Genomic DNA, 20,508 nt, shown 5'->3' on the forward strand with positions numbered 1-20,508 from the left:
GCTTTTTTAAATATGACATTTATTCATAACTATTACATTGGCTTCTATAATAGAATCGATTTTAATTTTGGACCAAAATCTAAAATTTTCTGGATATCCGATTTTGGTATCCAGATTTTTGAATATCGGGTTTTAAACACCCATACATATAACTTGTCAAACTATCATTTCAAAACAAAATTAAGATAGTCCAAAATGCAAATATTTCGGAGAGGGTCATTTGGTAACTCAGCATATTATTTACGTAAATGCTAATAAGCATACTGACATATTTTTTAGTATAACATAAATTAAAGTTTGGTCGAATAAGTTGTTACATTTAAGATATATTGAAAAACTTTATTAGTATAAGATATTTCCTATTAGAATATATGTTTAATAAACAATACATTTACTTTTGGGCACTTGCATTCTTTTGAATTTGAACAAGTCATGTTCTTCAAGAATCTAAACTGATAGTCTTGTGGCCATGCATGCAATTCTCGATCTTTTTTATTTAACCAATATCTTTATCACCAATATTTTATATTTTTAGAAACCAAAATTTCCGTTCTTTTACCACTTAATTTTTGAATATCTAATCATCGTATTTGTATTTATAAGATAAAAAATACTGAAATTTAGTTTGATTTTCAACTTATTATTTGGAAAGAGTAGTTGAAAAAAGACGTTCTTCAACTGAACCCCGAATAAACTTGGATTTATTATCAAAACTAGCGATGAGTTATACTGCTTTTGACTACCCATAATCGCTAACAAACGAACGAATCTATGACAAAATGACAAAAATACCCAAAGATCACCACTCAGAAAACGAGTCACTGAAAGTTACAAATTTTCATATAACAACATTCGAAACCGTATCACCAAAACGGTAATTTCTGAATCACTAGAACAGTAATTTAGTAAATTACCGTTCATGTGGTGGGCTCCAATCAAACTTTGCCACGTAACCAGGAAAGGGGCTAGCGCGTGGAGACCTCATGGGAAGCTCGTCTCTACGGTTGCCATCTCTATCGTAATAGATTACACCGGAGAAATCCAACGGCTGACATTTATCACCCATCAGAATCTCCTTCTGCCACACACCATCGTCTGCAACGCCGTCACCTCTCGTGTTTCCTGATTCTCCGGTTCTGCTTTTCCGGCGGCCAAACTTCATATCCTTGTTGCTTATGGTGGCGATGAGTTTCTTCGGCCACTGAATCATGCGCGAGTCTGATGAGATCTTTGAGTTATCCTTTAGCTTTCGAGAAGCTATGATAGCTCGTTTGGCGCAGATCAACCATAGAGCTGTAATTGATCGTAAAACTCCGGCGGAAATTTGCTTAGTCTTGCCGCCGGGGGAGTCGTGGCGACGAAGTGTTATACTCGTCATGTTGGACGCAGGGAGCGATTGCAAATTGAGGAAGGAGGATGTGAATTGGGATATATATAAAGGTGAGAGAGATTGATAAAGGTGACTGGCAACAGCCGGTGAACAAATAGGGTTTGACTGGCTCAAACTAACATTAATATTTTTATTTTTCATATATCTTTTCAGTTGTATTACATCATCAAATATATAAGTCGATAAGCTCATGATTTATTTCGTCTATATAATAGTTATCATGCTTTTCTTTTCAATTATTTTATGTATAATTCATTATGTCATGTATTATTCCATGTTGACTTCTATATATGCGAATAAATATCGTTCAAATTAATTGTTGATAAAATATTCGTAATCGTAATATATATATATATATATATATATATATATATATATATATATATATATATATATATATATATATATATATATATATATAGGGTTAGGTTCATTTGAGATCACCTATATTTTGTGAGACCGTGAGACGTATTTTTTTTATTTTCATTTTTATTTTTTTTAATTTTTTTTAATTTTTATTTATTAACTCAAGTTCTGAAAATAATATTTAAAAAAAGAATTTTTGGATTTTTCTATTTATTTTGCATTTTAAAATTATTTTTTAGAATATGTACAATGTAATATTCTATTATAATATTTCACGTATTTTTCAAAAAAAATGGAATTTATTTTTATTCTTTTTTAGTTAATTCAACTTCCGAAAATAATATTTAAAAAAAGAACTTTTAGATTTTTCCATTTATTCTGCATTTTAAAATTATTTTTTAGAATATGTCAGTGTAATATTCTATTAGAATATTTCACGTATTTTTCAAAAAAAAACGGATTTTATTTATATTTTTTTTAGTTAATTCAAGTTCCGAAAATAATATTTAAAAAAAGAATTTTTGGATTTTTCCATTTATTTTGTATTTTAAATTAGAATGGTCTCAAATTAACCTGAATATATATATATATATATATATATATATATATATATATATATATATATATATATATATATATATATATATATATATATATATATATATATATGGTTAGGTTCATGTCAGACGGCTTAATTTTGTGAGACCGTGAGACGTATTTTTTTATTTTTTATTTTTTTATTTAATTCAAGTTCCGAAAATAATATTTAAAAAAAGAGTTTTCTGATTTTTCCATTTATTTTGCATTTTAAAATTATTTTTTAAAATATGTACAATGTGATATTCTATTAGAATATTTCACGTATTTTTTAAAAAAAAAGAGATTTTTTTTTTAATTTTTTTTAGTTATATCAAGTTCCGAAAATAATATTTAAAAATAGAATTTTTAGATTTTTCCATTTATTTTGCATTTTAAAATTATTTTTTAGAATATGTCAGTATAATATTCTACTAAAATATTTCAGGTATTTAAAAAAAAGAACGGGATTTTTTTTTAGTTTTTTTAGTTAATTCATGTTCAGAAAATAATATTTAAAAAAAGAATTTTTGGATTTTTCCATTTATTTTGCATTTTAAAATTATTTTTAGATTTGGTCTCACAGTCTCACAAAATTAGAATAGTCTCAAATGAACCTGAACTTATATATATATATATATATATATATATATATATATATATATATATATATATATATATATATATATATATATAGAGAGAGAGAGAGAGAGAGACAGAGAGAGAGAAAGAGGTGGGTTCAATTGAAAAAATAAAAAAGTTTGAGAATGAGGAATCATTCTCAGCCACTCATTTAATTAGCCTCTAAATATAAAGGACACGGTGGCAAACTTGTAAATATGATATAATAGCCTTCAATCACAAATACGTAAGTGTAGAGAATTAAATAATAGTTGAAATTCATTCTAATCGATCGTTTATCATCCAGATTTCTCTTCCAACCTTCAACAATCATCCAGATTTCTTCAATTAAATCATCGATCAACATCATCCTGTGTTAATCAATCATCGATATTCGTCAATAACACGTGTTGACAACAAAAATTCGTTTTTTGCTCTTTCAATCTAACCTTCAATTTTGCTTGAATACGAACATATCTTCAACATCTACGATTAATTATACTCCTAGCATCAGTAGAACAACATCATCGATAATCAACAAAAAATTCAATTTGTATCATTCATTCAACATCGATCATCAAATAAAACATCAAAATTAAGGTTAGAAAAAGATCAAATGATTTTTTGTTTGAAAATTTTCATATATTTCTCTACCAATATACTATTTTGTAATATTTAAATAGTCAAAGTATCATATTTATCACATTTTTAAAAAAGTTAACTTGTATGCACTCCAACTGTTTGATGAAATGCATAAACTAAATTACCATGTTATATTCACATATGAATATGTTTTTTCACCTGAATCAATATGTGATTATTAAAACACAAAACAAATATGCAAGTCTGTATGTTATTCATATGTGAATAACATATAAAAATTATATATATTTCTAAAAACACCTTGTAATATTCATATATGAATATATTGTGCAATATTCACATATGAATATACCAACTATTATTCATAAGTGAATATATTCACAAGTGAATATACTATGTACTATTCTCTTCTGATATATCATGTAATATTATATAATATTCACATATGAAAATAGCATCTAATATTCATAAGTGAATATATCATCTAACATTCATAAGTGAATATACTATGTAATATTCATAAGTGAATGCATCGTCTAATATTTAAATATGAATATACTACGTTTATTATATGTTATATTCACATATGAATGATACTAAACTGTAAAAAAAATTAATCATACTTTTTACTCATAAGTGAATAACGATATACTCTAGTAAAAAACTGATTCGTTTTTATTCACTTATTAATAACGAAAGCTGAAACTATAAAAAAAAATTATTTTATTTTAAAACTATATCAATATAGATGTCTATTTATAGAGAATAAAAAATTATGAATTTTGATATATTTACAATTATTTTTCGATAAAATTAATTCCTTCAAAAATAAAAAATAAATAAAAAAAAACTATGTTTTTTTATATATTAAGGTAATGATTAGCATAGTTTAAGGAAACATATTTTGTTGGAAAACACATGTGCATTCATTTCTCATTTCCGCCGGTACGTTGGAGGTTTTTATGGCAAAAATAAATGATTGGCTGATAATGATTCTCCGTTCATTTTTTTTTCTCAATTGAACTCTCATATATATATATATATATATATATATATATATATATATATATATATATATATATATATATATATATATATATATATATATATATATATATATATGGTAAAAAATATTTGATAGGTAAGATAAGAAATACATAATTTGTCTTTAGATAATGTAAAAATATTATGATTTGTAAAAAAAATTCCAAAAATAATCTTTTTCTATTATTTATCTTAAGGCAATTTGATATTATAAATATAATCAAATATTGTTTGTGTTCTACATAAAGTTTAAGGTTGTTTTAAAGTGAACATCGTGTAAGTTATAAGTCACTTTATGTCCAGGGACGATAAATGTGGTGTTTGTATGTAAAATGATGATTGATGACCATCAAAAAAAAAATGTTGAATGGGAAGTTATCTAATAATTTCTTATTATTTTAACAAGTTTCTATCGAAGTTAATATCATTTAAGTATAAATATATATATTTTTTAATATTTTTGAACCATTTATTCTTACCAACCGGATAATTTTATATTGTGTTATAATATTTTACCACTGTCATTTTAATTTTATTTTTTATTTGATTTCTTTTTTTTAAGCATGTTAATTATATTTTAAAAGTCTAAATTTTGTTATATTTTACTAAGGCTATGTTTGGCGTATTAGCTGAAAAGCTAATTGGTAGTTGATAGTTCAAAAATTAGCTGTTAAATAAAAAGATAGATGATAGCCGATAAAAAATGATGTTTGGTAAAACTAGCTGAAAACAGGGGCGGACCTAGGGGTGGTCCACGGTGGCACCGGCAACCCTAACTTTTCCGGCCGCAGTGGAAATTTTTTTGAAAATTTTCAAAACTTTTATTTTTTTCTTCTACCGTGCAACCCCTAACTTTCCCATGCAACCCTCACTCTCCCGTACAACCCCTACTGTAAAATCCTGCGTCCGCCCCTGGCTGAAAAGCTAGTTGAAAAATATGAAATGACATAAAAGGACATTTAAAAGAATGTGTTTTTTATAATTAATTAAGGAGTATACTTGAAAATTTAAAAAAAAAAAACCTTCTAAAAAGCTAGTCTAAGTATCTTTTTAAAAAGCTAGTTTATAAGCTACTTTTTGGCTTGCGAAATACGACAATTTAAAAAAGCTTGAAAAATAAGTGTGACATTTCCATTTTCACGGCCAGAAAAGATCGATTTTGTTTATGCTTTACAAAAATCAGAGTACCTTTTTTAATAAAAATGTTGCGAAATTTGTTCCTAGAAAAACATGATAAATACGTTATCAAAGCATTTCCAAAGAAAAGTATTTTTATTCATTTTAAAACATTTGCGATGTCATCGTCAATACAGAAACATAAGCATAAACAAAACTTACATTCATTATCACTAGTGATTTATATCTCCTTAATCTCTCAGTGTAATGTGACTTCATATCAACACTTGTGATATAAATAAGCTGAGTGGGTCAGGTTGGGAAACCTGGTGAGTACATAGGGTTTTCAACCCACTTTAATATAATTATTATGTTTAAACAATCAAACAATCAACCCAATTACCCATCCCCATTATCTTCTTTACTCTTAAGGATCTATCCTAAGAGTCATCTATCATGCATTCGTTTATTCCAAAGTCCCTTGCTTCCAGGGTTATAGGACTGGCACTAAATCCATAGCTGCCAATGCTCGTTCGTAAAGCACTAATTCCATAGTTGTTATAGTCTATTCATTGGTTACTAAATCCATAGCTACCAATGTTTATCTAATAAGTACTAAGTCCATAGCTACCAATTCCTAACAGGTACTAAGTCCATAGCTACCAGTGTTTATCTAGTAGGTACTAAGTCCATAGCTACCAATTCCTAACATATACTAAGTCCATAGCTACCAGTGTTTGTCCAATAGGCACTAAGTCTATAGCTGCCAATGTTTACTCACATCATCTTTTATCTTTCATCATTCATATACCCATGTCATGCCCAACATATTTGTATATATAAAATACATATACAGTTTAAATCATTTAAAACATATATAAAACATTCATCCAGCATAGACAACAAGTATTTAGATAATATGCACACATAGCATGTAGTTTATTTAAAATGCTTTGTATCTATGTGTAAGATGAAAGTAACTATGCACTCACCTGAAAAGGTGATGACTCGGTACTCGGACATCACTTCGTCATCTCAAAACAATTTCCATTGGACAAAACCTAGTATGATTACCAGTAGAGTTTAGTCTAATATTCACCGAGACTAATTAATAGTCTAACTATTATTACTATTATATAAGCGTTAAGCAACACTCTTATATAACTCATAATAATAGCCCAAATAATTATTTTAAGGCCCTAATAATGTTAGTATATCAAAACATAAGCTATACTAAGGATAGGATAGGCGTAGCTCACTTACATCGGGTTTCTCTCAAAACCGGGCGCCACTGGAGCAGCATTCCCAAGCCAAAAGGCTCTTCTTCTTGGAGCCGTCGGGCGCTCCGGGGTTTCCGCCTCGTGCTAGGGAGGTTCCCTAGGCTTTTCGGGGGGTTTCGGGGCTAGAGAGAAGTTCTAGAGAGAGAGGGAAGTTATGGGAGGTGTGAGGAATGAAGAGGGCTTCACCTCTTATTTATAGGTGGCTGGAGGGTCACTCACATCGTGAATTTTTTATATTCACGTCGTGAGCCAAGCTGGCTACAGCCAGCCACAGCCTGGTGCTGACACGTGGCATCGCATACAGGGTGGAAATCAGCTGATTTTCAAAAATACATAACTTTCGTATACGAAGTCCATTTTCGACATTTTTTGTGTCCACGCGTAGGTAAAAACAAGATCTACAACTTTCATTTAGACTCTGTTGGCTAATTCTCGACCGATCTTAAATTTAACAGTACAAGGAGATTAGACTGTTAAATGACTGCGAAGAATTCGTAACTCCTTCATACGGACTCCGTTTTTGTATGTCTTTTTACCTTTGAGTTCCTGTTAATGAGATCTTCAACTCTCATTTAGATCGCGTAGGCCAAAAAACGCTCGAACTAGAATTCGAGTTTCGGGTCGTGCACTGCTAAGCTAAATCTTAGAAAAATCATAACTTCCTCATACGAAGTCAGATTTGGGTGTTCTTTTTATGGACGCTCTCAGGTTCACATATTCTACGACTTTCATTTAGATCACTAAGGCTAAAAGTCACTCTATCGTAAATTCACTATTTACGTCTTCCCGGTGTCGTGTCGGTTCTGTCGCGAAACTTCGACGGGTCATAACTTCTTCGTTATAACTCATATTTCGGCGTTCTTTATATGTACAGAACCCTTGAGACATATTCTACAACTTGGTTAAGATTATTTATTCTAAATAATCTTTTCTAAAAAAGTCATTTTCGACCCCTATTATCTCTAAATTGACTAGACTGGATCTACGGGCGTTACAATAAACTAGCTTTTCAACTAGTTGTGGCGCGCCAAACACAACCTAAATGATTTATTTGGTTTAACCAATTTTCAAAAATAGTTTTTTATTTGTTGAATAAGAATTTCAAACTGTAAACATTATTAAAATTAATAAATTATTATATGTTTGTGTTTCTCTACAATATCTTTGTTTTGTTATATTAGACCATATGGTATATTTGTATCGAACCTCCTTGTGGTCTAGTTGGTCACAAACCCACAAACCGCGAATGTGAACACCACCCCAGATGTTTGTGGTAGTTAGTGCTTGCAAAGTTTTGTGGTCATTTATGGTGGGGAGCACTAACCACCACAACCCACTATCTTCTTTCTCTCTCTATCTCTCTATACATTTTAAGTAATAAAAAATATCTATTTTAGTGGTTGTGTGTGGTGATAGGGTGACACCCACCACATGGTTAGTGGTAGGTACTCAGTATGACCTTATGTACCCATGACGAGAACACCATAAAATCTTCACCAAACCTTAACCCATATCTATCTATCATTGTCTATGCAGATTACGTGCCCACACCGCCTTCTCCACCACGTTTTAAAACCACAATCAGTATCAGGGCCAACCATATGTACAAATGAGTAATGGTAGGGCTTATGGCCCCCAATTTTAAAGGGGACCCACTTAATTCCAATAATCCAACTTCACACGTTCACAGTTCACACGCATGATTCCCCAAAAATCAAAAAAGTATCAATTCTTTCAATTACAATCGACGATTACTCTTATGTTCTTCTTCTCAATTCTCGTACGGTTACACTAATGTTCTTCTCCATTCTCGAACTCTGATTCTCAATTCTAGGCTTCTCCAATCTAGATTCTTCTACACTAAAAGGTTAAACCGCTAAAATACCTTTTTTTCTTCGGTTCTTCTTCTTCCTTCTTCATTCTTGATTTCTCCATTGTTCAAAAATCATTGATCATTCAAGGCTTTCACTGGACATTGAAACGGTAATGTGTTCATGTTTTCACTTTTCACTTTTGATTTTTTCATTAACAGATTATCTAGTTAGGGTTAATATCCAATTAGGGTTAATCTTTTCAATTATATTTTTGATTCTAGATTCCATTGTTCATTGTTGATTGATTACTACAGACGTGAATCAAGTTGGAACAAAATTTGAGTTTTCAATTTTCCAGATTTGAGTTTTCCATTATCTCAGGGGCGGCATAATCCTAATCTGTATCTTCAACACTTATACTAGTTGTCTTGGTGATTGTTAATTGACTCATTGTTATTATTGATCAAATAATTAATAATCATGTCAAATAGAAAATATGAATCATGTGCTTCAAAAAGGAAACAGAAAACCGAACAAGAAGCTTCTATAGGTTAAAAAAAGGGACGTATTTAAACTACAAACAAAATGTTGATAATGAACAAGAACAAACTAATGTTGATAATGATCAAGAACAAGCTAATGTTGATAACAATGATCATGAACAAACTAATATCGAAAATGATAATGAACAAACTAATATTGAAATTAATAACGGATAAACTAATAGTGAAAATGATAACAACCAAAATAATAGTGAAAATGATAACGAACAAACTAATATTGAAAATGATAACGAACAAACTAATATTAAAAAGGATAGCATGCATTTAAACATATATGATCCAGGTAGATGAAATATTATTAATACTAATTTAAGAGATTTAATCGAAGAAAAATTTCCTATTAAGATTTATGATTTTAAATTTCCAAGGGATCAACATTTAAGAAGCTTTAGTATATCTCTTTATATGCAAAAAATACCAAATGGAGAAAAATACGAACGAACATGGTCGGTTTATTCAATAGATGTAGATAGAGTTTTTTTTGTTTTTATTGCAAATTATTTAATGTGAATATATATATATATATATATATATATATATATATATATATATATATATATATATATATATATATATATATATATATATATATATATATATATATATATAGACACACACACATACATGTTCATTGACACATAAAGGTAACAATGATTGGAATAATATTTCTAGTATACTAAAAAGAAATGAAGCAAGTAATAGACACATTCTTAGTATGGGATCATGCATTGACTTACAAACTATATTTGCAAATAATAAAACAATTGACAACCAAACACAAGAACAAATAAATAAATAAATAAATAACAATGGAAAGTGTGCTAATAAAAATCATCGTTGTAATAAAAAAATTAGGAAAAAATAATTTATCATTTCGTAGAACAAATGAAAAGATTTATGAAGAAAATAATAGTAATTTTTTTACTATAATTGAAATAATTGCGAAATTTGGTCTAATTATGCAAGAACATATTAGGCGAATTAAGGACAAGGAAATTCATAATCTTTATCTCGGACACAATATTCAAAATGAACTTATTAGTTTATTAGGAGAAGAAGTGCAAAGTAAAATTATTAAAAAAGTAAAAGAAGCTAAAATACTTTTCAATAATACTTGATTGCACTCGTGATACAAGTCATAAGGAACAAATGTCTATTATCTTATGATGCTTAGATCTTTCAGCAACTCCTATACTTTCTAGAATGTTTAATTATAGATAATACAACCGGTAAAAGCTTATATAATGTTATACTGGATGAAATTAAAACTATAGGACTAGATATAAATGATGTTAGGGGTCAAGTTTATGACATTGGATCAAATATGAAAAGAACACATCAAGGCGTACATAAATGATTATTAGATATTAAACCTAGATCACTCTACACTCCATGTGGTTGTCATAGTTTAAATTTATTAATTTGTGATATGGCTAATTCGTATGATAAAGCTAGTGAATTTTTTTGGAGTTATACAACGTATATATTCGATATTTGCTTCATCAACTAAAAGGTGGAAAATATTACAAGATAATATACCAAACCTAACACTTAAATCATTATCGCAAAGTCATTGGGAAAATAGGGTAGAAAGTGTAAAAGTAATTAGATTTCAAGCACCACAATTAAGAAATGCACTTTTAAAATTATCCAAAAATTGTGGAGATCCAAAATTAAAAGTGAAGCTAAATGTTTAGCTACAAATGAACTAGAAACTATGAATTTTTATTAGGAACTATTATTTAGTATGATGTTTTGTTTGCTATTAACAATGTTAGTAAAAGATTGCAATCAAATGATATGTGTATCAATGATGTTATATATTAACTAAATGGACTTTTTTATTTCTTTGAACAATATAGAGAAAACATATTTGAAAAGGCTTTAGATTATGCAAAAGAATTGACTTTATAAATGAAAGTAAAAGCTGAATTTCATGAAAAACGCATCATTCAAATAAATAAACGTTATGATGAAAATGTTGCTAATGAAACTATTAAAACTCCTCTTCATTTATTTAAAACTGATTACTTTATATATATATATATATATATATATATATATATATATATATATATATATATATATTAGATAAAGGTATTACTTCACTTAAAAGTATATTTGAGAAATTTAATGAGTTCAAAAATATTTTTTGTTTTCTATTTAGTTTAAAATCATTTAATAAAAATACTTTAAAAGAACATTGTTTAAATCTTGAAAAATCTTTAAAGCATGATGATAGCTTAGATATTGATGGTTTAGATTTGTTTCATGAACTAAAACTTTTAAGACATATTGTACATTTAGGATGTGATATAATTACTAATATACTTAATTACATTAAAAAGTTTAGTTATTTTCCAAATGAATATGTTGCCTATAGGATTATGTTAAATATTCATGTAACCGTTGCCTCAACAGAAAGAAATTTTTCTAGATTAAAATTGTTAAAAAAAAATTATTTAAGTTCTACTATATCACAAGAAAGATTAAATAGATTAGCTATTTTGTCAATTGAAAAAAATTTTGTAACACCCGGTTTCTAGTCATTTCTTGATTCAGGATCATGGACCGAAGGTCGATCATGTAAAGGATTGGGCCTTAAGGAAGTAAAGTTTGGACATTTTGGGAGGTGATAATGTTAGTTGTGAGATCTAATCCTTGGATTGTGTGTTGGACCGAAGGGTAGAAAGGGGAAAAGTTATAGACCGAGTTTATTGCATGAATTAAGGATTTTAGTTTGAGATGTTTTTAGTCCAAAGTAACTAAATAATATTGTGGGTCTCTTCGATAACTTTCCGTTCATATATAGAACGCCAAAAACAGAGTTGAAACGAAGAAGTTATGATTGTTTGAAATTGAAGTGGAAATTAGGGATTTTTGGATTACGCAGAGTGTAACCAAAAGTAACACAAGGTGTAATGGGCCTTTAATGAATTACGTGGAGTACAATTAATAGGTACGCAGGTCGTACTCGACCAGAGTGCAAACCCTAAATTCATGGTTTTGATCCCTATTTAAACAATCTAACCTCCATAAACCTCTTATGTTCTTTGCCTCCATCTCTCCGAACGACTCCCTTGAAACCCTAACCCCTTATTTATGCCTTGTGAGCTAAAAGTGTGTTTTAGGTGCTTTTGAAGGAGGAAGAAGTTTGTATTGTTGCTCGGAAAGCTCCAAGCTTTGTAGATCTGGGATTTTCACCTCTCAAGCATTCTCTAGGAGGTATAAAGTTCTGAACTTGGTAAATGATTTATTAGATCCTGTTAATCTTTAGTTTTATGTCCTTTTGCCTCATATTCTTGGTCTAGTTGAGTATGAGCTATTCCAGACCCTCCAGACCCCATGAGTAGCATTTTTAGACATCCTTGTGTTCATGAATCCATAAAAATGTAATATTGATTCTTTCCTTTCACCCATGCAAGAGAAATGAAGCTTGGATTGTGTAATAAGTTAGAGTTTTGGTTTTGGGCACCTTCTAGCCATACAAAGTCATAAAGTTGGAAACTTTATGATTTAGGATGTTATTTGGGAATATATATCAGTTTTGGATGAAAGGTCTTTAGGGAATAAGTGCTTAATCAAGAGTGTAAATTCGGATTGAGTACGCAGGGCGTACCAAAGAGGTACGTTGCGTGTACAAGGTTTGAGTCTGATACGTTATCCATAGAGATGGAGTACACAGGGCGTACGCAGCCTAATGTGGACTTTGACTTTCTTTAACCGTTAATTTTTTGACCAACTTAAAGGTTTTGGATTGTTGATTAAGATTCTATTTGGTTTTGGTGTTATTGGATTCACGGGAGCAAGCAGTGCAGAAAGGGGAGCGCGTCATAGTGTTTCTGGGTTCTTCGATTCAGGTGAGTTTTCCTTATTGTACCCATGGGTTGAAGGCACCAATGTCGGCCCACTAGTTTATGTTATCATTTGGTAGAATGATGCCCTAGGGACTGTATGTAGTCACGTAGGATAGACTGAGGACACTTGATCTAGGCTTTCTTGCTTGTTCCTTGTTTGGTTGTGGCTCTAGGGTAGGATCATATGTCCGAGTGTCTATCTCACCTGTGGGTACCTATGGTTATGCATCACTTAGAGTATTGGGTGTGTATCCTTATGCGTAGGATGTTGTTGTGATGTAGTGCTCTGCTAGATTTATATACATATCCTTGTGTGTTAGGATGCAACAGTAGTGGTATAATGTTTAGAGTACCAGTAGGCTAGTTATCATCTAGTGGAGTGCCCTAGGGGCTATATATAGTCATGTAGGATAGTCTGAGAACTCTTGATCTAGGCTTTCTTGTCTGTTCCTTGTTTGGTTGTGGCTCTAGAGTACGATCATCTGTTCAGGTGGCTATCTTACTGTTGGATTAGTGTCTAAGTCCATAACTATTTTGGTATGTACTTGAACCGATTATGAGCATGGTCCTTTTGGGTTTCCTTCACCATAACAATATGTAGAATGAATTAAGGAGAGAAAGGTTTAATTATGATCTATTAATATATTATAAGAATAATATATTAAAGGAGAAATCATATTGTTTAATTAATATTGGTCAAGAATTAATTAAGAATTAATTTTTTGGCTAAAAGAGATTAATTAAACTTAAGGGACTTATTGTGTAATTATAAGATAATTACATAGATGGGCTTATGGACTCCATAGAAGTGGAGTGGATGAATTCTATGGGGAAACCCACTAGAAATCGTCCAAGGCTTCTAAAGAAGGAGTCCATGGGCTGCTTAGGGCTTCAGCAGTCAAATTAGGGTTTCCTTGTTAGATAACCCTTATTGCCTAAGTATATAAAGAGCCCTTAGGCACCAAAAACGTGGCTAACACTTGGATTAGGGTTTCCAACCGTTTTTGGTGCCTCCCCTCTCTTCCCTCTTCCTTCTTGTTGCTTAGTGGTGTTTGTGACTCCATTAGAGGTGCAACACTTGAGGCACTAAGCTTTCTGAAGCCAAGGATTGATTGTTATTGCTATATAACAATAAAAGGTTAGATCTAAACCCTATTTTATGTTAATATGATTAATTGTATGCTAGATCTAGGGTTTATGGCTTTGGATAATCAATTGCATGTTCATTAGACAAACTAGATCCAAAGCTATTAGGGTTTGCATGTACACCATATGATTGATGTATTGATCGAAACCCATCACTTACCTCTGGGTACTTATGGCTATGTATTCCATGAAGATTAGCTGGTAGCGGAGCAGTATACTGTGAGAGGTCTAGTAGACGGTAGTGAGCTGATGGTATTTTTCTGTATTATGTGCCTACTTGATCCTTGATTGTTTATATGTCGACATATGATGGTGAGTTAGGTTGAGGCGGTCTAGATGTGTGATGTAGGCCAAGATGCCTAGTCCAGGCCGGCTGTAAGCTATAGGCACAAAGACTTAGGAAGAGCGGTTGGGTTGAGGCAGCATGCCAACATACCTAGGGTAATCCAGTCCGATGACTGTGGACTAAGTATGGATTTTTGTATATGTTATGTTGTGTGTGGTATTTTGGGGGAACTCACTAAGCTTCATGCTTACACAGTTGCTATTGTTTTTCAGGTAGCATCGGTTATCATATGAAGGCGAATGTGTGACTGTACACAATCATCAGCAGCAATAAAGATTCCACGTTTATTATATTACTTTTATTTTTAACAACTGTAAATTAGAACAAATGGATTCCTCAACATGGATTTTATAATTGTGAAGTTTTACCATAATAAAAATGAAAATTTTTGATTGTGAAAATGGGACGTTACACATTTAGTAAAAGAAATTGATTATGAAAACTTCATTAAAGAATTTGCATCTAAAAGTGCTAGAAAAATTAACTTTATATCTTAAATCTATTCACAAATAACATATACATAATAAAAAAAATTAACTCCGCCATTTATAAGTTTTTTAGTTTATTATTGTCGGTCCCAAGACCAAATAAAGGACGAGGGTTTATAACATTAACTATAATAAATGTCAAATGGCCCCAAATTTTTGGTTCGCTTAGAGCCCCCAAACTGGTTGAGCCGGCCCTGATCACAATTGAATTTCATCGGCATGACTTCCTTATAAATCACTACAATTTATACAGGTTGTCAAAAAGACACAAAAAACCCTAGGATATATTAAACATTGAGATGTGTTGTAAGGTTTTCATGTTTGAATCCATAAGAACAGTATTATATGAATGTTTGTAGTTACTTAGGAAAAAATATTCCATGTTTCTACTAAGTTGATTGGTTCTTGATTTTCAACTAGATGTTTTAAGGGAAATCTCCTGAAAAGTCCTAATATTTTACCATAATTTACAAAAAGTCTCAAACTAACATTTGTTTACGAAAAAACATGAATTGTTTGTAAAAATGACGATTTGACCACTTTTCCCGGTTTACCGGTTTCATTACTTACTCGGTTCAATTAAAATCTCATTATTTTACCCTAATTTACGAATAAGTCCTTAACTAAAAATTTAGTGATACTTAATTAGTCATTTTCTCCATGTAACATACATTATACTCGTTCATTGTTGAACTAGACACCTAGTCATTAAATCAGCTGATAAGATGGATACAATATGTTATATAATGCTACGTTTATAGTAAAATTTGATATCCATCTCATCGGCTCATTTATGACTATGTATCCAGGTCAGCAATGAAACCAACAAAACGTGTGTTTTCGGGAAAAATGGGTGGGAAATAAGCTAATGTGATGAGATGGATATACCACGCTACATATGATTAGATAGACAGTTTGAAATTGCTTCTAAACTTAAAAAATAACAAAGTTGTTGCTAGTTTATGTAATTATTGTAGTCTTCGTCGGATGCATTTTATATTCCAAAAAAATATACAACACATAAGGATATCAAGTTTTATGGTAAAGATAACATTATATAACCCAACATATCAATCTCATCAGCTCATTTAATGACTAGGCGTCCAAGTCAACAATGAAACCGGTAAAATGTATGTTACCGAGAAAAAATGGTCCAATCATCACTAAATTTAGTTTGGAAATTATTGATAAATTATGGTAAAATAATAGGACTTTAATGGAACCGGGTAAGTAATGAAACCGATAAACCGGGAAAAGTGGATCAAATCGTCACTTTTACCAGTAATTCATGGTTTTTCTTAAACAAATTTTAGTTTGAATTATTTTCGTAAATTAGGGTAAATTATTATGAATTTTCTGAAAATTTCCCCTGTTTTAGTTAGTCTTTTTTTTTGTGACATTTAATCTTGACTCTTCTTGGTTGCTTGATTTTGGTTGTTTTTAATTAAACTTCTTTAGGAAATTTGTATGCACGTCTTCCCATGTTTTTCATTGGTTCATTAATACTTTACTACTAAAAAAGATACTATTATAATTGATAAGAAATAAAGAACTTTAAATTGAAGGTTTTAGCCAATTACGATTTTTATCCAAATTTTGGAATTTTGAGAACTTTTAAGTATTTAAATTTCAAAAACTAAAACTTTTAAGTTTAAATTTAAATTATGAAACCTAAAGGGTCTTATGTGAAACTTTTTCAAATTTACTAGGTTAAATATTTGAATCAAAATAATACTGTATTATCCATATTTAACCAAATCCACCAATTTTGATAAGGATATCCATACCAATCTTAATATAATAATAAAAATAAAAACGAATTTAGGCAAGGAAAAACGAGTTTTGGTAATAATCCAAATCAAAATTTGGCCAGAAAAATCGAAAATCCCGGCACCAGAGCCCTGAACTCGTCAAGTCCACTATGGAACTCGTCGAGTTCATGCAACTCGTGGAGTCCATACATGGACTCCTCAATTCCATACATGGACTCGTCGAGTCAGCCTTTCAGACAACAAAATTTTCGATTTTCTGATCTTTTGGCAGTTTACTTTTGCACCTATATAATAGAAAAACAACTTAGGCTCTGATACCACTATTGGGTTTTGAGCAGTGTTGCAAATATCGGCCTAGGCGGCCGATTAATCGGCGCCTAGGCGCTTGGCGGTCCTCCACTGCCGATGTTTATAGCTAATCGGACCCTATTATCGGACATGGTCAAAATCGGTCAAAGACGGAGATTATCAGGTCTAGGCGGGCCTAGGCGCCCTAATCGGTAAAAAAAACTTTAAGGGAAAAAGTTTTAAATTGTTAGATTTATTGTTAGGGTTCTTCTCACTCCATCGCATTCATTTCTTTTCTTTTTTGAAATTCTCTCTATAGTCTGAAGGAACGAAAGAAAGCATGAACTGATGCTTCTAAAACGATGTCATATTCTTCTTCAATACCATTTATCCCTCCTCCGACTCCGTCTTTTTCTTCCATTCACGTCATCGCAGTCCGTCAGTCGTCATCCTCGAAGCTAAACCAGTCTTCGCCTTCTGAAGCTTCAACAACAGTCGCCGCCTCTTGTGTGTTATATAGCAATAATCATGATCGAATCATCGATCATGGAATTCCCACATATCCACAGCCTCCTGCTATTGAATTCCCTTAACATTCACAAAGTTCCAAATGCAATAGACAACAGGTTGCAGGTCCACATCTCTTCCCGATGCTATTGGAACCCATTGTTCATAACACTTTTTTCTCCACATTTTATGCAGAATTGGATCCAAATGCAATTGTTGGTTATTTAAATCTGATGTATTAGGGATCAAAAGGGTTTTTGTAATCATAGTATCATGTTATAATGGTATATTTATTAATTTTTAGTAACTTTTTAATAGATATAATGTTATATTCTTAGGATTAATGTTTTATTTATTAAATTTTTAATAATTAATGGTCCCCGATTAATCCCCGCCTAGCCGATTAATCCCTTGACTCTAGTCCACCGCCGAGCTACCGTCGAGCGATTTCTGCAACCTTGGTTTTGAGCATAACATCATTCCTATGGTGTACATGCACCCTAATTGCTTTGATCTAGGTTTTTCTAATTTGAACATACAACACTGAATACCAAATCAATAACCCTATAACTAGCATATATATATATATATATATATATATATATATATATATATATATATATATATTTCGAAATTGACATATGATTAGGGTTAGAGACTTTACCTTTCTTGTTATGTATTAATAACAAGTTTTAATCCTTCTAGATATTGACTTCTGAAAGCTTAGTTCCCCAAGTGTTGCACCTCTAGTGGAGTCACAAACACTCAATGCAAGAAGATGACTTAGGAGATAGGTGAAATTGGCTAGGGCAACTCAAAGACGACATAAGGCCGATTTCCATATGCTAAGGGATATATTTATAGTTGAGGCTATTAGGGTTTTATGGTGGAAACCCTAATTTCCTTGCTTAGGGCTTAAGCAATCCATGGAGCCCTTCTAGAAAGCCCCTTGGATGAAATCCTTATGGGCTTCCCATAGATTTCGTCTAATCTCTTCTATTAGGAGTCCATAGCCCAACCAACAACTAACAGTTAATTGCAATATCAGTCCCTTTTATTTAATCAGTCTCTTTTGATCACCAAATTAATTCCAAATTAATTTCAAATCAATACTAATTAAATAATATGATCTCCAAATAATATATTAATCTTGTAATATATTAATAAAACCATTTTGAGTATGAATTTATTATTCATATAATAAATTCTACTCTCTCTCCTCTTATCATCTTATCAAGTTGCATGAGAGAAGGCAACCCGAAAGGACCATGCTCATAATCAAATCAAGTACATACCAAAAAATAGTTATGGGCTTAGACACTTAATCCAACAGTCTCCCACTTGGAAAGTCTAATAACTATTATTGCGTATGACTTCAGAATCTGATTAGCAATCGTAGTTTTCAAAAGCTGTTGTCGAACTCTGATCTTATGAGTAACGCGTCCTTTAGATAATGGATCATATATTCCTCCATTCTCAAGATATCATATAGACAAAAGACATGGATTATAGTCATTTTCTCTGTCTATGTGTTGTTTCCCGATTTCTAATTTAAGACGACTGACTAATTAAACAAATCAAATCAGTCATGGCTTGGCCAAGCACTTAGGGTTGTCATCACTAAATCATCGAGGGGCCCACAGATATCGCTTTTATACCACTTTGGGTAAAAGGAACGGACAAACTTCGACTCATATGCTTGCACTATTTACTCATCAAATTACACACAGCAATATGATTTATAACACCAAGTTACTGGTACGTTTACATATTATCAATGAGAAACCGACTTGTAAACAGCTACTATATGTCTCCGTTTCAAGAATATAAGATATTATCGTCTCACAATCACCCGTTATAAAATCCATGAAGTGATTCACGTGAGCGTGAGTTTAATCCCATACACAAATCTTATTTCAGGAGCACTCATGAATACTACAGCAAACTTGTGCTATGTCTAAACACTTAGACAATATACAGTCAGATTCATGACAATCTTACCTCATTACCTACTTCCAAAGTATGATTGACTGTGGATGTTTGAATAACCTAGTTATTCGGGAAGTTAAAACATGCAAAGTGAAACACAAGAATAATCAAATCTAATATGGCCTCAACACTTTGAGTATAAATAAAACACCTTTTATTTAATTTTCATATCGATTACACATTATTCATTATATAATGTTTCGATTGATCAACTTAATACTTGAATTGAAACAATAGTCATCCCATGCTCCAAGCATGCGCACTGTGTTTACCTATGGTCCTTGCTTTGTGAAATAGATCAATTGAACACATTTCCAATGATTCCTATTCCACAATTCCCAATCCTTACCATAAGTGTAAGAATACCAAATTCTTGCTATGTGATAGATTCTATCATTTTACTCAATGATGCTTTTGTAATGACATAGCACCAAAGTCACCAAGACTTTGTCAATGATATTACAAAGTGCTCTATTGGAAATTGTTACAAGACAACTCCATAGACATGAAGTCTCAAATTCAAAGTACATTCCTTTGAACATCCTTCTTGCATAAAAGTTTCTAATCCACATAAATTCTTAATATCCAACTCTTATTATGGAAACATTTCCATATTTGCCATATGAAAACATAATCTAAATATAATCCTATCTATTCATAATAATGTCAATATGGTCCATCCATTTCTATACTTCCAACTGCCCACAAGTGGCCAATCCTTGGCGAACCTTAGATTGTACTT

The 20,508-nt window shown here is 31.1% G+C and overlaps 1 protein-coding gene across 1 annotated transcript; it reads right to left on the reverse strand.

The window, feature by feature from the left end:
* Positions 1-780: 780 nt before the first annotated feature.
* Positions 781-1,418, reverse strand: LOC111915651 (uncharacterized). The gene has a single exon (XM_023911294.3). The coding sequence runs from the start codon at positions 1,376-1,378 to the stop codon at positions 911-913; it is 468 nt and encodes a 155-aa protein (XP_023767062.1). The 5' UTR covers positions 1,379-1,418; the 3' UTR covers positions 781-910.
* Positions 1,419-20,508: the final 19,090 nt, after the last annotated feature.

This window comes from Lactuca sativa, chromosome 5 (assembly GCF_002870075.4).
Source record: "Lactuca sativa cultivar Salinas chromosome 5, Lsat_Salinas_v11, whole genome shotgun sequence".
Lineage (NCBI taxonomy): Eukaryota > Viridiplantae > Streptophyta > Magnoliopsida > Asterales > Asteraceae > Lactuca > Lactuca sativa.